The 17,299-nt window shown below is 46.6% G+C and overlaps 2 protein-coding genes across 2 annotated transcripts in view; one reads left to right on the forward strand and one right to left on the reverse strand.

The window, feature by feature from the left end:
- Positions 1-268: 268 nt before the first annotated feature.
- Positions 269-9,695, forward strand: SIGLEC15 (sialic acid binding Ig like lectin 15). The gene is made up of 5 exons (XM_059491973.1): positions 269-320; positions 2,279-2,662; positions 6,150-6,509; positions 7,553-7,583; positions 9,620-9,695. Exons 1-5 carry the CDS (start codon positions 269-271, stop codon positions 9,693-9,695), a joined length of 903 nt encoding a protein of 300 aa, XP_059347956.1.
- Positions 9,696-11,709: 2,014 nt separating this feature from the next.
- Positions 11,710-17,299, reverse strand: part of EPG5 (ectopic P-granules 5 autophagy tethering factor) — a 52,911-nt gene continuing 47,321 nt past the window's right edge. Inside the window, exons 42-44 of the mRNA XM_059491974.1 lie at positions 15,931-16,146; positions 14,723-14,837; positions 11,710-13,639 (exon numbers count right to left, since the gene is read on the reverse strand). Of these exons, the coding sequence (XP_059347957.1) occupies positions 13,457-13,639; positions 14,723-14,837; positions 15,931-16,146 (514 nt within the window). The 3' untranslated portion in view covers positions 11,710-13,456. The remainder of the gene's footprint in view (positions 13,640-14,722; positions 14,838-15,930; positions 16,147-17,299) is intronic.

The following is a 17,299-nucleotide window of genomic DNA, read 5'->3' on the forward strand; positions in this document are numbered from 1 at the left end:
CAGCTCCAGTCTGCAATTCCCTCCCTTTAGCTGGAAAGTGGTTAACAGTGTGATTCCTTCTGGTGTAATTTTCATATGACTGACCGCAGAACTATTAATACCTGAGCCCAGAGCTGGTTCAGCTAAACAACTCATTCCCTCCGGGGAGAAGAAAACCACAACTTCTCCTACCCCTGGAAAAACCTTTTGCCACTGCAGGGCCAGCAGCTCAGATGTGAGGAGATGGCTCTGCTGTGCTGATGCCCCTCAGGGGAGGACATCGAGCAGCATGAGAGAGCTCGGCTTGGTTCTCCTGTGCCTGCTCCGCATCTCCAGGAAGGGTGAGTCCCGAGCCTGCTCCTGTCTGCTCACAGCTCCTCCTCTCACCCCAGCCCGAGCGCCAGGGAACGGCAAACTCTACAGGAATTGCATTCTCTTAAAGGTATCCTGAAATTCCAAGTGCACGTGACAACACTGGGAAGACTCAGGCTTACCAGTTCAGAGGAGCCCTCAGTTTGTGGGGTTTTTTGGCATTCTTCTGTTTTCCTAACTTGAGCAGGAAGTCCATCTGACTTTTCCCCAGCTTTGTCGGGTGGATGCAGTGTTTTCATCCCCGCCCTGCTTCATATTCCATATTCCTTGTGTCATATTGTGCAACAGACACAATGTTTTCCAGTTCCACGGAGCACTTAAGCTTGCATTACTTCAAATATGTGCTTAAATTCCATTAAACTCCATAGGATTTGCTTAGCTTCACTGCCAAACAGCATTTGGCCAGAGCAAGGGTAGCTGTGAGCTGGTCCCCAGCTCCTGCTGTTTGTCCTCATGACCTTTCCCACTGACCACCAGCTGTAACACTGACCTGACAATTCTTTTTGGGAGTTACCTTCTGCAAGGTGTGCCGGCTGTTTGCCTCTCTCTTCCTTCAGTTCCATTAGCAAATGGAGGCTGGATATTAACAAAAGGAATGTGAAAGACCTGCCATGCTGAGGCTTTAGAGTTAAGGGTAAATTATACAGGGAAAGTTGACAGCTCCCTCCACTCATAACTAGGCAAACTGTGTTTCCATGGAAATGGGCGGGGATGCTAACATTAAAAGCACTTATTTTTAACATTATTTTTCATCTGGAAGGCAAGGGGAGATTATGTGCTAAAAAAAAAAAAAGTGTGCTTTGCTTAAGATTGAAAACAAAAAAAAGAGAAAAGCTAATCAAAGGGATGGCAGAGAGAAGCAAGTCATACTCAAAAGCACACAATCTACAATTCTCCTAAAGTAAAGGTTACAGTGACATGCTGCAAAAGAACTAAAACAAGAGCAAATAAGCTAGAAAGCAATAGCAATTACTGTTTTCAGTGCCAGATCTTTGTGCTCAAAGCCCATGAGCTTCATGAAGCTCCTGCAGTGCTGCAGCATTGTTTATTAGATTACCTGGGCTGGAAAAGGTGCCCATACCATTATTGTGTATGACAGGGCAGCACGACTCCAGATCTCAGTAATCAAAATACTGGCATGGAGTTGACTCTGTGTAAATATCTGAACAGGGAACTGGCCCTGGGATGGCCTTTGTCCATTGTGTAACACACAATAGGTCAATACAAGCTGCACTGCCACGCAGGTGTTTGTCAAGTGTTATGGGCCACAGATAGAAGAACAAAAACCAAATCTGATCTTTGAGTCTGCAGGAGCAATCCGACAGCTGAATGCCCATACGGTGAAGCCAACCAGACTAGGGATGGGTGGAAATACTTACATTTACATTTTACAGGTATTCTCAGCTACTGAGAGCCCCTGATCTAATGGAGTTTCATGAGACAGGAATGTAGGCACAGATGTGTTTCTGAAGCCACAATCTGCTGCTACAGCTGTTGACAGCAGCAGAACAGTGGGTAGGCAGACATGTCTATATATTAAACTGAAAGAGGGAAGATTTAGGTTAGATATTAGGAGGACATTCTTGGCTATAAGGGTGGTGAGGCCCTGGCATATGTTGCCCAAAGAAGCTGTGGCTGCCTCTGGATCCTTGGAAGTGTCCAAGGCCAGGTTGGATGGGGCTCGGAGCAACCTGTGACAGTGGAAGGTGTCCCCGCCATGGCAGGGGGTGGAACAAGATGAGCTTTAAGGTCCCTTCCAACCCAAAGGGGTTCTGGGGTTCTGTGATACTGAAGGGGTTTCTGATGCATTGGAATAGATCCTCTCAAGCCTTTACCTGGGCTAGTGGAAGTTGTCCCTGGTGGTGGAATGAAACAAATTTTAAGGCCCTTTACAGCCAACAATTGTGCAATTCCATGATTCCTCCAGGTGTGCAGTGCAATGGCTGGTCTGTCCACGTCCCATCTGACGTTACTGGAGAGCTTGGGAAGACGGTTATCCTGCCCTGCACCTTCACTCACCCCTACAAAACCTTTGACCGGGCGCTCACGGCCATCTGGAGGATCAGGGAGCCCTACAACGGCACGGTGATCTTCAAGTGTGTGAGCCAGAGCAGCAGCGAGCTCTGCAGGACTGCCATCAGCCACAAGAACAAGTACAAGCTGCTGGGCAACCCCCGGCACAAGGACCTGTCCATCAGGGTGGACAACCTGACCTGGAGCGACAGCGAGAGGTACTTCTGCCGGGTGGAGCTGGCTGGAGACAGCCAGGACAAGTACGAGAGCAGGAACGGCATCAGGCTGCACGTGATTGGTAAGAGGGCCTGAGAGGCACAGGAGGCAAAGACACCCTCGAGGGAAGAGCCACAGGGTGTGGGAAATGACATATGGCAGCAGGAGTTTACCTGAGGTGGTTTTCCAAAGGGTTGGGTTTTCTTTCTCCGTTATAACAGGGAAAATTCATTGCTCTCCTCAGTCTTGGTTTTCTTTCTCCATTATAAACGGGAAAATTCATTGTCTTCCTCGGCCTTGGTTTTCCAAAGGGTTGAGTTTTCTTTCTGCATTGTAACAGGCCAAATTCATTGTCCTCCTTAGCCTTAGTTTTCCAAAGGGCTGGGTATTCTTTCTCCATTTTAACAGGACAAATTCACTGTCATCCTCAGTCTTGGTTTTCCAAAGGTCTGGGTTTTCTTTCTTCATTATAACAGGGAAAATTCATTGTCCCCCTCAGTCTTGGTTTTCCAAAGGGTTGAGTTTTCTTTCTCCATTGCAAGAGGGAAAATTCATTGTTCTCCTCAGCCTTGGTTTTCCAAAGCATTGAGATTTCTTTCTCCATTGCAAGGGGGGAAAATTCATTGTTCTCCTCAGTCTTGGTTTTGAAAAAGGCTGGGTTTCTTCATTATAGCAGGGAAAATTCATTGTCCTTCTCAGCCTTGGTTTTCTAAAGGGCTGGGTTTTCTTTCTCAATTATAACAGGACAAATTCATTGTCATCCTCAGTCTTGGTTTGCCAAAGGGTTGAGTTTTCTTTCTCCATGATAGCAGGGAGAATTCATTGTTGTCCTCAGTTTTGGTTTTCCAAAGGGCTCATTGTCTTCCTCTTTTTCCAAAGAGCTGGGTTTCTTCGTTATAACAAGGAAAGTTAATTGTCCTCCTCACTCTTGGTTTTCCAAAGGGCTGGGTTTTCTTTCTCACTTACAACAGGGCAAATTCATTGTCCCCCTCAGTCTTTTCCAAAGCGCTGGGTTTTCTTCCTCCATGATAGCAGGGAAAATTCACTGTCCTCCTCAGCCTTGGTTTTCCAAAGGGCTGTGTTCTCTTTTTCTGTTATAACAGAAAATTCATTGTCTTCCTCAGTCTTGATTTTCTAAAGGGCTGCGTTTTCTTTCCCCATTATAACAGGGAAAATTCCTTGTCCTCCTCAGGCTTCCAACACGAGACAGTGAGCACAAGGAAGGGAAGGGAATAGGAACAAAACTGATAAGGAAATGGTGAGACTGTGGCAGCTGGGGTGAGATCCCACCCAAAGCTGTGCATCCTACTTTATCCCTGCAGCACAGGATCAGGGCAGACAGCAGAGGCAAGCTGGGGTTAGCTAAGCTGGGGTTAAAGACATCTGTTAAAACTCCATCAGACCCTGAAGTGGACAGCCCAGGCGCTGAGCACAAGTTCACTGGTGTTAGCACTACAGGGCCCGGGTGGTAACGGGGGATTGGAAAGACAAGATACCTGGTACCCAGGTGCCCATAAATCCAGAATCCTCTGGAGCATGAAACACAAACCTGGAAACCTTTTTTTTTCCTGGAAAACCAACTCAGAGCAACAAATGTCAAATGCTAATCCCACTTTCCAGGGCAAGGTCACAGATCAAGGGGGAGCTAGGAGACACAGGCGGCCTCAGAAGCAGAGAAGCAGACTCAGATCTTACCCAGGCCATGAGGTTGGATGATTTTGGTTTTGAGAGGGAAGCTCCTTATGCCTGCTGTGTGGTGTGGGTGTCCAGATGGGACCTGAGGATGAACTTGGTTGGTTTCCTGAGAAGTTCTGCACAGCTGAGGCTCTCCTTGAGTTGCACCAGCTCCTGACACCCACACACAGCAGGACCAGGGCAGGAGGGCAGCAGGACCTGTCTCTCAGGGGCTGCCTGGATTTTAACACCAGAGGAATGACAACACACACAGATACTGTACCCTGCTTGGGAATGGGCCCTGACACTCTGATTGGGAGGGGTTAATTAGTGCTTGAAAGGTTAATTTAAACACCAAAACACACAGACCCATGACACACAGCCTCAGATTACTCTTGCACTTATGTGCACAAAGAGGACAACTTGTAGTAGGTGGTTGCAAACTCTGTTTATGCTGTCTAGTCTGAAAAAATAATAAATTCTGCTCTTTCTCTGTGAGGACACTCATTTAGTGCCCTTCACTTTCCATAACACCTTTTTGAACACTTCCAGGGATGAGGGCTCCACCATTTCCCTGGGCAGCCCCTTCCAATATCCGGTCATCCTTTCTGTGAAGAAATTCCTCCCAATGTCCAGCCTGAAAGTGATCTGGTAACTCTGGGGCTGAAATAAAAAGTAATTAAAAATAGTTTGTGGCCAGAAGCAGATATTTCCTCTATAACTAACCTGCCAGATCTGGCAAGTCTCAGGCTCTGAGCAAAGGGCTCACACAAACAAGTCCATCCACGTGCACTCTGGAGGTCAGAGATCAAAGGAACAGACACAAAATGCTTCTGCAGAACACTGTGGGTGACATGTCCTGGACCTTGTGGACATGCAGCCAAGTGCAGAAATGTCACCAGCTGCACCTGTGCTTACAATGGTTGGTGGCACTTCTCTGCCTTCTGCCAATGAGGAAGGGCACAACAGCTGAAGTTGGGCAAAGTTCAGGAAAATGTGTGAGCCATTGCTGGGATAGAACAAACAGAGTACACATCTTTGCATCCAGGCATTGCATTGTGTGAACCCTTTTGCCCCTCTATCCAACACAGGCTGCGTGGGGAAATCTAGAAGAAAGTCCCAAGAAAAACGAGGAAGGAGAGGGCTTGGATGTGCCCAACATCCACAGAGTCATTACATAGTTTCTGTTGAAGAGAACCTTTAAAGCTCATCTTGTCCAACTCCCCTGCCATGGGCAGGGACAGCTTCCACTAGATATGATGTTGCTCCAACCTGGCCTTGGAGACTTCCAGGGATCCAGGGGCAGCCACAGCTTCTCTGGGCAACCTTCTTTTCAAAAAATTTCCTCCTTACATCAAATCAAAATCTCTACTCTTTTGGCTTCAAAACATCAACCCCTTGCCCTGTCACAAAAAGTCCTGTTAAAAAATTTGTACTCATTTTGCTTGGAGCCCCTGGAGGCCCTGGCAGGGGCTCTGAGGTGTCCCTGGAGCTTCTCTGGTGCAGCTGAACAGCCCCAGCTGTGCCAGGCTGGCTCCAGAGCAGAGGGGCTCCAGCCCTGGCAGCAGCTCCGTGGCCTCCTCTGCACTGGCTGCAGCAGCTCCAGCTCCTTGTGCTGCTGGAGCCAGGGCTGGGGCAGCTCTGCAGGTGGGCTCTCACCTGAGCCCAGGGGCACAGGGGCAGGATCCCCCTGCCCTGCTGCCCACGCTGGGGATCAGCCCAGGGCAGGGGGTTCAGGCTGGGGCAGGCCCAGCTCTCACCCACCATTACCCAACTTCACCCTGACAGAACAACACCGAGGGTTCAGCAAAACCAAATCTTCATTGCAGCTGTTTTACCCCAGCTCTGCCTGTGCAGCCTGACCCGCTTTCCCTCTCCCGTTGCCATTTCCACAGCCGCCCCCAGGATCATTAACATCACGGTCAGCTCCAGCAGGGATCACACCTTCCAGGCCCGCTGCACGGCCGAGGGGGAGCCAGCGCCTGCCCTGACCTGGACAGGGCCCCCCTACAGCAACCTGAGCTCCAGCAGCAGCTCCAGCCACCGCGTCACCAAGGAGCTGCGCTCGCTGACCCACGACGGGAAATACACCTGCACCGCCGTCAACAGCCACGGCCGCGCAGAGGGGGCCGTCTACTTCTACACGTTCAGGGCCTCTGACAGCTCCACCTTCCTCATCCTCATCTTCGCCCCGCTGGCAATCAAGGTGGTCATCCTGCTGGTGATCCTGAGCTTCGCTGCTTTCTCCAGAGAAGGTCAGTGTCCCAGTGTGCCTCCATCCGGCTGGCGGCCAGGAGGGATGCGCAGATAAACCAGGGTATTTGTAAAATTAGAGGGTTTTGGGAAAGCTGCAAAAGGCAGGTTTTAGAGACAGCAGAACTGTCGATAAACAGGTTCTGGGTTTGTTTGCGGGGAGGGAGTGTTAATGATTTCATGATTTTCTGCCCTAGGAGAAGGACAGTTCTAGCAGGAAACCCAAGAAAAGCCAAGAGCTCTTGGCTGGCTGGTCACAGCCTGCTGAGAGAGGAAATTTGGAAATTTCCTTTGGAAGTTTAGAGGGAGCAGGAGTTTCCCTGTGCCCAAGGAGAAATGTTTATAAAGCAACTGAGGGGAAATCAGTGGAGAGACTACTGCCTACATAACCTGATTCTATTTTTTCCCTTGAAGCAGGCTAATTAGCAGGTTCTCTTCCCTTGTAGCCCACAGCCAGGATTTACCTTTGCATCCCACACAAGTTTAATCTCCTGGGATGGAGATCGTCATTTTACAGACCTCCCGTGTCAGTCCCTCAGGGCCTCAGCAGACAGTACTTCACCAGCATTTGTGAAATCCCACCTTCCAGGCTGTGAGAGCAGGGAGTGCCCAGCTCACAGGAGATGGGAATCAGCCCATGGACTCAGGGATACCACATCCCAAGCAGCCAGGAGGTCCCCAGCTGATCCCCAGCCCTCCAGTGCTGCTGAGTGGTGGCACGGGCAGGAGGGGACTGAGAAGAGTGAGATGTCACATCACTGTGACTCATGGTAGGGACAGTCTGGTGTCACACTCATGGAAGCCACCACTTGTGTTGAACAGTAGAAATTGTCAGTCCAACCAAAAATGCTTTGCTCCTTACATTCCAGTGCCAAATTCCCAAGCACACGGAGAGGGCCACATGCCAGACATCAGAGCTTCTTCCCATTCATTGTAGTGTCACAACCACCCTCCAGTGCAGCTTCCCAGCAGCTCTAGGTCAATCCTGGCTCCCCAGCCCACTCTGACCACATGGCTAACCCACATCATCATTTCCACTCCACAGATCCCCACTCTGCTCCACCCAGCCTGGCCAGGTAAGGATGTCTTGCCTTCTACTCGTGTTATCCTTCAGGAAAGTGAGGATGGCCCAGGTGAGAAATGCAGCGTGTCCCTCTCTTGGTAGTAATTTCCTGGCCTCAGGGCAGGCTGCTGGGGCAAGGAGAGGGTTGAGCTGGTTGCCAGGTGAGCCAGTGTGAGGGAACAAGGGCTGGACACTGCTGGGAGGAGTTCTGGCTTGGGCACAGCTGAGAGGAGACCCCAGTGGAGTGAGGAGAGGGGACTGGGCAGCAATTTGGAGAGACCAGAGCACATGGCTGCTGCACCAGCAAAGGGCTGACAGAGGTTTAGGTGTGCCACAGACCCAGAGCATGGCCTGAAGTGTGCAGACAGCACAGCTGGGGCTGTTCAGCTGCACCAGAGAAGCTCCAGGGACACCTCAGAGCCCCTGCCAGGGCCTCCAGGGGCTCCAGGAGAGCTGCACAGCCCCTGGGGACAAGGCAGGCAGGGACAGCACCCAGGCAATGGCTCCCACGGCCAGAGGGCAGGCACAGATTTTGGCACATTGGGAATTAGGAATTGCTGGCTGGGAGGGTGGGCAGGCCCTGGCCCAGGGTGCCCAGAGCAGCTGTGGCTGCCCCTGGATCCCTGGCAGTGCCCCAGGCCAGGCTGGATGGGGCTGGGAGCAGCCTGGGACAGTGGAAGGTGTCCCTGCCCATGGCAGGGGGTGGCATTGGATGATCTTTAAGGTTCCTCCCAACCCAAACCATTCCATGGTTCTATGGTGCCACATTAAACCAACAATGGATCACCCACTCAAGGGAAAGGGATGGGGTCTGTGCTGACACTGTGAAACAGAAATCTTCCCCTCCTTCTTTGCCCAGTTTGTAAAGGAGTAGAAAAAGTTGCCACACCAAAGCTGATGAGCTCAGCCAAGTGTGCAGGGAAGGTATGGAGAGACAGCAAATATCCCAGCTCAGGTGTGACAGGGCCTGATTCTTGGGCTGGCATTCACACCATGCTCCCACAAACCCCTGGTGTTTCCCATGACCCAACATAAATAACACTGATCTTGGATGCTCCTGACAGCTGGGGTGGCCGAACCTCTGGGATGGCAAAAAAAAATTAAAAACTAAAACAAAATGAACAAACAAACAAAATAACCACCACAAAAAACCAAAAACAAAACAAAACCAAAGCAAACAAAAACATTAAAAACAAAACAAAAAAAAAATCCAAATCCCACCAAAACCAATCCTTGACCTAATAGTAAAGATTTATCTGAGGTCAAGGGTAATTAAATCTGCAAGGGTCAACTCCCTTTCAGTCTGAGTCATTTTTTGTGATACCTGCTTCCTGAGTTACCCCACATGTGTCCTTCCCTGACCATTCCCAAGAACAGCCATTCCAATCAAGTGCCACAGCTACAGAAACAAGGAATTTAATCCTACATTCAAATCTGTAATTTCTTACAAAAAACCCACAGTTTTGCTGATTTATCAGGGTCTAAACTACATTGTACCCTTGATTATATTTGCATAGAAACCTACACAGATAGGAAGGCTTAAAGCCAACACTTACATGAGAAGATCCTGCTCAGGAGAGGTTTCACAGAAGACTGGGTTGGAAGAGACCTTAAAGATCATCCAGTCCAACCCATGCCCTAACACCTCAACTAAACCATGGCACTGAGTGCCACATCCAGGCTTTATTTAAACACATCCAAGGATGGTGACTCCACCACCTCCCCAGGCAGACCATTTCAGAACTTTATCACCCTTTCTGTAAAAAACTTTTTCCCAATATCCAACCTACATTTCCCTTGGTGCAGCTTGGCTTGCCACAGCCTCATGAGGTTCTGGGCAGAACAGTAACACAGTGGATGCTAAAGGTGCAGGAGATTGCTCTGCATGCTTTAAGATGTAAAAGCTTTACGGTGTGAAACAGCAGCTGCAGCTGAGACTACTGTGAAGTAGAAGAGGCTCTACCTCGGAGTGTCACAGACACTGGCAAATCCCAGAGCAGCCTGAACGCTGTTCCCTGGAATGCCCTCACCTTTCCCACCTGTCCCCAGCAGGGCCCAGCAGCCGGAGTGCACCTACGAGAACTGCGAGCACAGGCACAGCCAGAGCCGGCCCCGGCGCAGCTGAGGCACCCGCGGCTCTCCGGCCCAGGGAGCACAGAGCCAGCCTTGCCTGAGGCACCGCGGTCACACACACCAGCCTCGGGGAGGATGGAGCTCCAGCATCTCCAAGGTCCCTTCCACCAGGCTGTGAGCTCCAGCTGCTGTGAGCTCCAGCCCTGCTTCTCCTCACAAGTGACGGCAGCCCTTGTCAGGAAAAGAGAAGAGTGATGGAGCTGGAAGGGCAAAATGTGGTCAATATTCACTTATCTGTGTTTTTAGCCCCTATCAAATGTTTAGGCAAGCAGGCAACAGTATACAATAGTATAAAATTGCCTCAGAGCTTTTTGCTTTGGCATTTTTCAAACATTGCTCTGAAAAGCATTTTTACCACTCTGCTTCTCCAACCGCATCCAAGTGGGCTACTGACATGATGGAAATCCTTGCTGTGGCAAAACGCTACTGGAATTTCTGAAGGGGCTTGTTCCTTTTTTAAAACTATTATTTCTAAACACCCAGGAGAGTTTATTTTAAAGGAAACCTTAACTTTAAAGAGGACTCCAAGCAAAAAGACATTTTCCAAAAACTGGTAGAGCTGAAAGCAGGACTTCAGAAGTCTAAACTAGTCTGTGTTCTAACTCTGCTTCAGCTCCTGAAACTCAGAGCTTTGTGATAAATGTTCCAATACACAAAATTTGTGTTGTTGTTGTTTTTTTTTCTTAATAGCTAAAAAAATGTTTCAAAACAATTTCCATCCCTGTGTTGCACAAAGGAGTTTAAAGTCTGACTACTCCTTTCTTAAATCTCTCTCTTCTGAGATGAAGTCACTACTGCAAAATCACAAAGGCCACGAAGTCAAAAAGGCCAACCACAGAGAAATCTCTTACCCAACTGTCAACATCCTCCAAAATCAGGTGAACAAATTCAGCTTATGGTATAGGGCAATGTGGGTCAATCTGGAGAGGCAGGCAGAGGCCCAGGGCAGGGCTGGAGACAGGACCAGGCTGGTTTAGATGAGAAGCAGGAGAAAGAATTAAGAAAGAGCAGGTGGATTGAACTTACTTTCACATTTATACTGCTGGATTTGATGCTCTGTGCAACCACCCCAGTGCAGCAGCTCCAAAACTGTTCCCCAAACAATCCTGCTCCAGGTAACAACGACCAAACTGCTACTGAAATACCATCAAGCTTGCAAACTCAACCCCAGGCTGGGAATCATTATTTTAAAGTTCACCTCTTCATAAGATCTGCACTGGGAGAGCAAAGCAGAATTTTAAATGACTTGGCCAGAACGGTAAGGGGGAAAGAAAAAATAAATGGGAGGATATATTTGAACCTGATCTTTTAAATCCCTGCTTAAAATTCCAGCAATGACAAAATCAGATTTAATAAAACATAAAGAGATGCAAAGAGAAAAGGGAAGTTACAGCAGACAGTGTAGTCACAGACCTGTAAGCTCAGTTTCACAGGTGTCACAGAGGAAAGATACCCCAGAGATATCAGTTGGACAAACTGAATTGGATTTCTGAGCCCTTATGATTTACAGACATATAGTAATGAGAACTCACTTCTCCTTGTGCATGGGATTTAGGCTTGGCTTTCTGAATTTTTTCTCTAAAAAATTACTTCTTTAACTCAAGTAGTTTGGGTCCAAATAGAAGCATCAGACCTTGTGTCCCAAAACCAACTGGTTCCCCTGGTATTCATGGGAGAATCACTCAAACCAGTATAAACTGGAGGCACAAAACACAGCAGTGCACCCACCAGGATGCTTCTGGTATTGAACTCATCTGGGAAATGCAGGGAATGCCAAAGCCCTTCCAGTAAAACTAGAAGGAATAAAAAGTCAGTCTGTGGGGCACCACTTGGAAAATAAGGCCCCAAGCTCTGGAGTTCATGTGTGCACAGAGAAGTGCAACACAGGTTCAGGCTCCAGCCACTGCCAGAAGATTGGTCTGCAGGGGCACATCCAGCAATGATGTGGTGTCTGATGTGGATCCCTCTACCAAGGTGAAAACATCACAGTGTCTGTCACCAACTGCTTGAATTTCCGCTTTTATTTTGCAGGGTCTTTGCAGACAGAGCATGTTATAAATACAACATTTGTAAAAACTCAACAGCTGAAACAATTCCTCATTTCGAAAGTGCATGTCAAACACGTACTTGTGACCTCTTCACATTTATATGCAACTGATCAATAACATTTAACCTAATAAACCCAGTGCTTTTTAAGTCTTTGGGGGGAAAAGCAGCAGAATGTATTCCTCCAGACATGAATTTTCCAAAAGAGTCTGTTAAAAACCATGCTGCATTGGTATCTGGTTACTATACAGAGGGATGTACATAAATATATTTATTTATAGGCTCGCAGATAGAGCAAAGAACTCTAAGACCACATTGAAATGATGGTGATCTAATGACCCAGCTGGCTTAATTAGCAGAATCTGCCGAGAAGGAAAAGGTGATCTGTCCTCTAGCACCAGAACCATGGTTTAAGAGCAACAGCTCAAAGCATCAATGACCAGTAGGTAGCACATTTCTATCCCCTATTGACCAGAACTCATGTTTTAACGTGCAACCATGTCAAAAACACAAAGGCACAATTAATGGAGGAAGAGAAAAAGTGATCAGTTCCTTCACAGAGCCGTAGGGACTGGGACTGCAGGACCTTGGGCCAGCTCAAACACACCAGTGATTAAAGGGACATCAAAACAAGCACCAGGAAAAATTCGCCTTCTGCTTTTCCTGAACAAAACTGCATCTTATGATCAGACAAGGCAACAAAACCAGTGATCATTCAGCTGAAACAACAGATTTACAGGCTCATGGTTCATGCTTTGGCAACGGAATTTTAACAAGTGATCACCAAATTTAATACAACAAAAATACCTCTTCACAGTGTCATCTAAAATCCTGTTATGTCATGTCCAGCCAGGCAGAAGAAAATAAGCTTATGTGGTGGTGGTGGTTAAACATTTCCTAAACAATCAGACTAAGGAATTAAGGAATCCTCTTTAACATGATCCTAACTGACTGCTCCCCTCTCAGACACTGGAGATCCAGAAAATATGTCTCTGGATTTAAATCCCCTTGAACTTGGCTAGAAGTTACTTGTATTTAATCAAGCAATATAGATGTAGACACACTATGTTTAGAAAACAGGAAAAAACAATGTTCTTAGTTCCCATTTGTGCTGATATTTACAGAAGTGGGTAAAGATTGTAGGCATGCCTCTAAACTATGGATTTCTGTGGGATAGCAAAAAAGTCAAGATTTAAAATACCATCCTTTCAAATACAGGGATTTCACAAAAATTGCTAGACACACACTCATCAGGTAAGACTCAGAGGGATCCTGGTTAAGAAAGTCAAACCTCTTGTACACACAATCCTCCACTCATTTTTGAACTGGCCTGAATGATGACACACTGGAAAATAAAAAAAGGCATCAAGCAAAAACTTCAGACACTGCAGTGAGCTGTGCTGACTAGTGATTTGTACACCTATCCCCAGGCACCCTTCTCTCCAAAGGGCACCACACGCAGAAGATATTCAAGTGCTTTCAGTCAAAAAAAAAAAAAAAAAAAACCCAAATTGCAAACCATTAAGCAATTCCACAGGCCTAAAACTCAAATGGAAAGCAAGAAAATCTTGAAGTGGAGAAAACTGACACTGTGTAGTTGTTCTTATTCACGGGTCTGACTTAATTAAAGTGGAACTCTGAAGGTAAAAATCATTTGTGCAATAAGGACACTGTTTGTAAACCAGAGCCACTGCCTACCCGGCGCCACTACCGAATGCTGTCTAAAAAATGCACTTCTGGGTACAGCGTGTTCACCAGCAGGGACAGGAGGTTATTGCCATCCTGAAGGCAGTGCTCAGGGTGCTTGATGAACACACAGGCCTGGGAGAGCTGCTCCTGGTAATCCATGTATTGTTTGTTGGATGACATGGCTTCGAGAGCACTCAGTGCCTATGGGGAAAAGGGAAAATTCTGTTAGTTTTGTGTATTTTGGTCCATAACACAAGACCATCTGCACAATTCCCCTGAAGGATCCTCACCTACTGCAGAACACAGAGTACTCAGAACAAAACAGTTGCAAACTGTCATCTCCTAATAGTGTTTCAAGTCAACTTGTATTTTTCAAGCTGTTCTCTCCCCAAGTTCAACACAAAAACTGTCCTATTATTGCTTCCTAATTTTCTGTAAACCAAATATTGTCAAATATCTACTTCATGAACTCAAGACACGGTTTCACAGAAATTATGTCAAACTACAGGCTGCAACACACTTAAATCTTTACTTTATGTTGTTCTTATGAATATATTGACTTTAATGGAAGTATTGTTTTGCTCCTATTAATAGTATTAAAGTTAAATATTAACTGTCAAGTTAAAAATCATATGTTGGCAGGACTAGCAAGGGCAAATGTAGAAAATATTTCTGAACAAGTTTTGTTCTTTTCTTAGAGAAACAAGCTGTACCAAGCTACTTTACTTTGGTTTCTAACCAACTCCTCCTTCCTCTTCTCAAGAACTTACTGAAAGAACACCATGGTCACTGCACATGTTAAAGGGGGAATGTTTATTTGTCACAGGCCTTTTAAGCCCTGACCTCACATAAACAAATGTCAGCATGAGTGTAGCCCTGCTTTATCACTGAAAAGCAGTGCAAATCACAGCAGCACTGTTTTTTCCTGTTTGTTTTAAATTCCCTCTACCTGCTACTCTCCCAACTTTCTCAGTCCGGCTTTACAGACATAAGTTCATCTGCCCCTTTTAAATGTGTAAGATTCAAAAACTAATTTTTGAAAAAGAATTAATTCTTCATATTAACACAGAACACTGTATAAAGATCACCTTTAGGACAGAGTTAAACACACAGTCCCGCTGCCAAAGTTTAGCAACAAAGTGAGAGCAGGATTTACCTTGAAGAAATACTTGCGACTCTCGTGTAAGAGTCACAAATACTTGTGACTCGTACAAAGCTCCCCCCAAAAGCTAAAGGAGCAGGCAGAGAGGGCATATCAAGCAGGCAGAGATGGGCACACCTCACCTGCTGAGCCTTCTGAGAGAGCCTGGGCTCCGAGCCGGCCTTGAGGCGCACCTGGCTCTCGGCAGGGATCTGCACCAGCAGGAAGGCGGACAAACTGCGCGCAACCACGCGGAACCTGCACGGGGACACCGAGGGACAGCGTGACACCACATCTGCAACTCTCAACAGCAGAAAAATTGTAAAAGCTACCAACGAGGCATCTCTTGCATGAGGAACAAAGTAAAGGCTTGAGAGGATCTATTCCAATGCATCAGAAACCACTTCAGTATCACAGAACCCCAGAATGGTTTGGGTTGGGGGGGACCTTAAAGCACATCTTGTTCCACCCCCTGCCATGGCAGGGACACCTTCCACAAGACCAGGCTGCTCCAAGCCCCATCCAGCCTGGCCTGAGACACTTCCAGGGGTGGAAGGGGATCCTAGGAATTCTCTGGGTATACATACAATAGGACCCAACACATACTAGAAGATAATGTAATACCCTTATAGGAAATCCTGCATCTGTTTCAAGCCTAGCTGAAATACTCCTCAGGTGACAGAATGTAAAACATTACTATTACCCAAATCAAGGGATGAGTTGAATGACACCAAGAATTCAGGGCAATTTGAACAGCAATGCATCCCAGAAGGTCTTTAAAAACATGAAGTTATATTTGGGGTTGAATTGCTGTTCCACAAGCATTTATGAGGTTTCTCCTCAGTATTCTTTCCAGAGTGAACTTGATTTTGACTGCTAACAATCAAACTTGTTGTCTCTGTTTAGAAGGTAGAGTGAATCACAATGGTCCTTTGTGCATCACTTAACATTTCCAATACCTCAAAGTTAGGACAGAAATTCCAATGTGTCTGTTTTTATACAAAATTTTGGGAAGTGAAATAGTTTTCTATAGACCAGGTGGAAGTACCTTCCTCTAACCAGCACTCTGCCTACAAACTTTGCTTGAGGGGGACATTAAGCCAGATTTAGAACTGCATTTTCTTTCCTTTTCCACCACAACCTTTGCAGAGGTTCATACTTGCTTCTTAAGCTGATTAACACACTCACTGCGCTGTTTCTGTGACAGGCCCAAAGAACATTATAGATCTGGGGGCAATGTGGATTCTGATCCCCTTTTAACACTGCGCTGGACCCAGACTGGGCATGCTGCACCCAGGTTTTTAAACACCATGACTCAAACCGATGAATTCCCCAGAGCTCCAGCCCTCACCTGGGTGACAGAGGAGACCTCCTGCCCAGCCCAATAGCACCAAGTATTCCAGAAGTGAGTCTCTCTTCAGCCAGCTGGCTCTGCCGGGCCTGGATGGACAGCAGGGTCCGGATGACAGATTCAATCAGCACGGGGTCATCCTGCTCCAGCTGCACCAAGGATAGCTGCATGGCTTTGTGCCACCACAGAAACAGCTTTGCCTCTTCCTTTGCTGAGCTTTAGGTAAAATTTAAGGAAAAACGTAAGAGAAAATAAAAATTTAAGAGTCAGAGCATAGGTTAAGAAGTTTATTTCCCTCCCCATTAGGTCTGTGAAGCTTGTTAATTAATAGCAGCTAATTTTATCACATGAGGATAGCATAACTATACTACCCCACCAGTTTTTATACTGCTACTGTTATGGATTTGATCTACCAGCTAGCAGGTTTCAAGGGCCTGTAACTGGACAAAGAACAGTGCTTCCTTTTAAGCTTTACAACTGGAAATAAATGATACTGCAGTCATAAGTAGATTTAAACTTGCCTAAGACTTGGCACAAAAGGAATGAAGCCGTATCTCTACTCATTTGTTCTTTCCTTTACTTACCAATAAAACACTTTAGGAAGCACTGGATGTTGTTACCACAACAACTTAAGATGTTTAATATGATCCTTGAGTAAAGGAAACACTGAAGCTTTTTGTTGAGTAAAGCCCAAAGTGAAGTTCCCCCTACGCTATTTTTAATCTTTCCCCAAACAGTTGGCAGTTTAAGTTAACAAGCTCAGATTTTCCACATAAAGCACCATCACGAGTTTCCTGCATCAGACTGTCCTCACATTCCTCCTCCCAGTCGTTTCCCATCACAGGCAATCTCACGTTTTATGCTTAGAGCAAGGTTTAATCTGCTTTATGTGGTGGCTTTGCTGTCTCCTTCATATCCTGGCAATGAAATTACTACAGCACCCACCACAGTGAAAGTATTTTTTGAATTTGAAGAGAACAGTGGGAACATACATTTTTCCAAATTGTTCTTTTACAGAAAATATGAACATTATCAACATTAACATGGACAAATAATAATCAGGTTTACTAAATCCTGGCAATACCGGGAACAATTCTAACTACCGTTGCTACATGCATTAAATATTTTTATTTTAACCCCAAAGCCATGCATCCTTTCCCCTCAGAACTCAATAACAATAACAATCTAAATAACAGTTATCTAGGATGTTTTACAGCAGCAAAGGCTGCTAACCCTGGGCATCCCATCAGATGCACTGGCTCCAGGTTTGGTTCAGAGCTGCTGCACAGTCTCCATCCCAGCAGCTTTCAACACCAGGTCTCTCAGAGTGCCAGACTGAATATCCAGCACATAACCCATCCCACCTTGT

Source organism: Ammospiza nelsoni, chromosome Z (assembly GCF_027579445.1).
Source record: "Ammospiza nelsoni isolate bAmmNel1 chromosome Z, bAmmNel1.pri, whole genome shotgun sequence".
NCBI classification, from domain to species: domain Eukaryota; kingdom Metazoa; phylum Chordata; class Aves; order Passeriformes; family Passerellidae; genus Ammospiza; species Ammospiza nelsoni.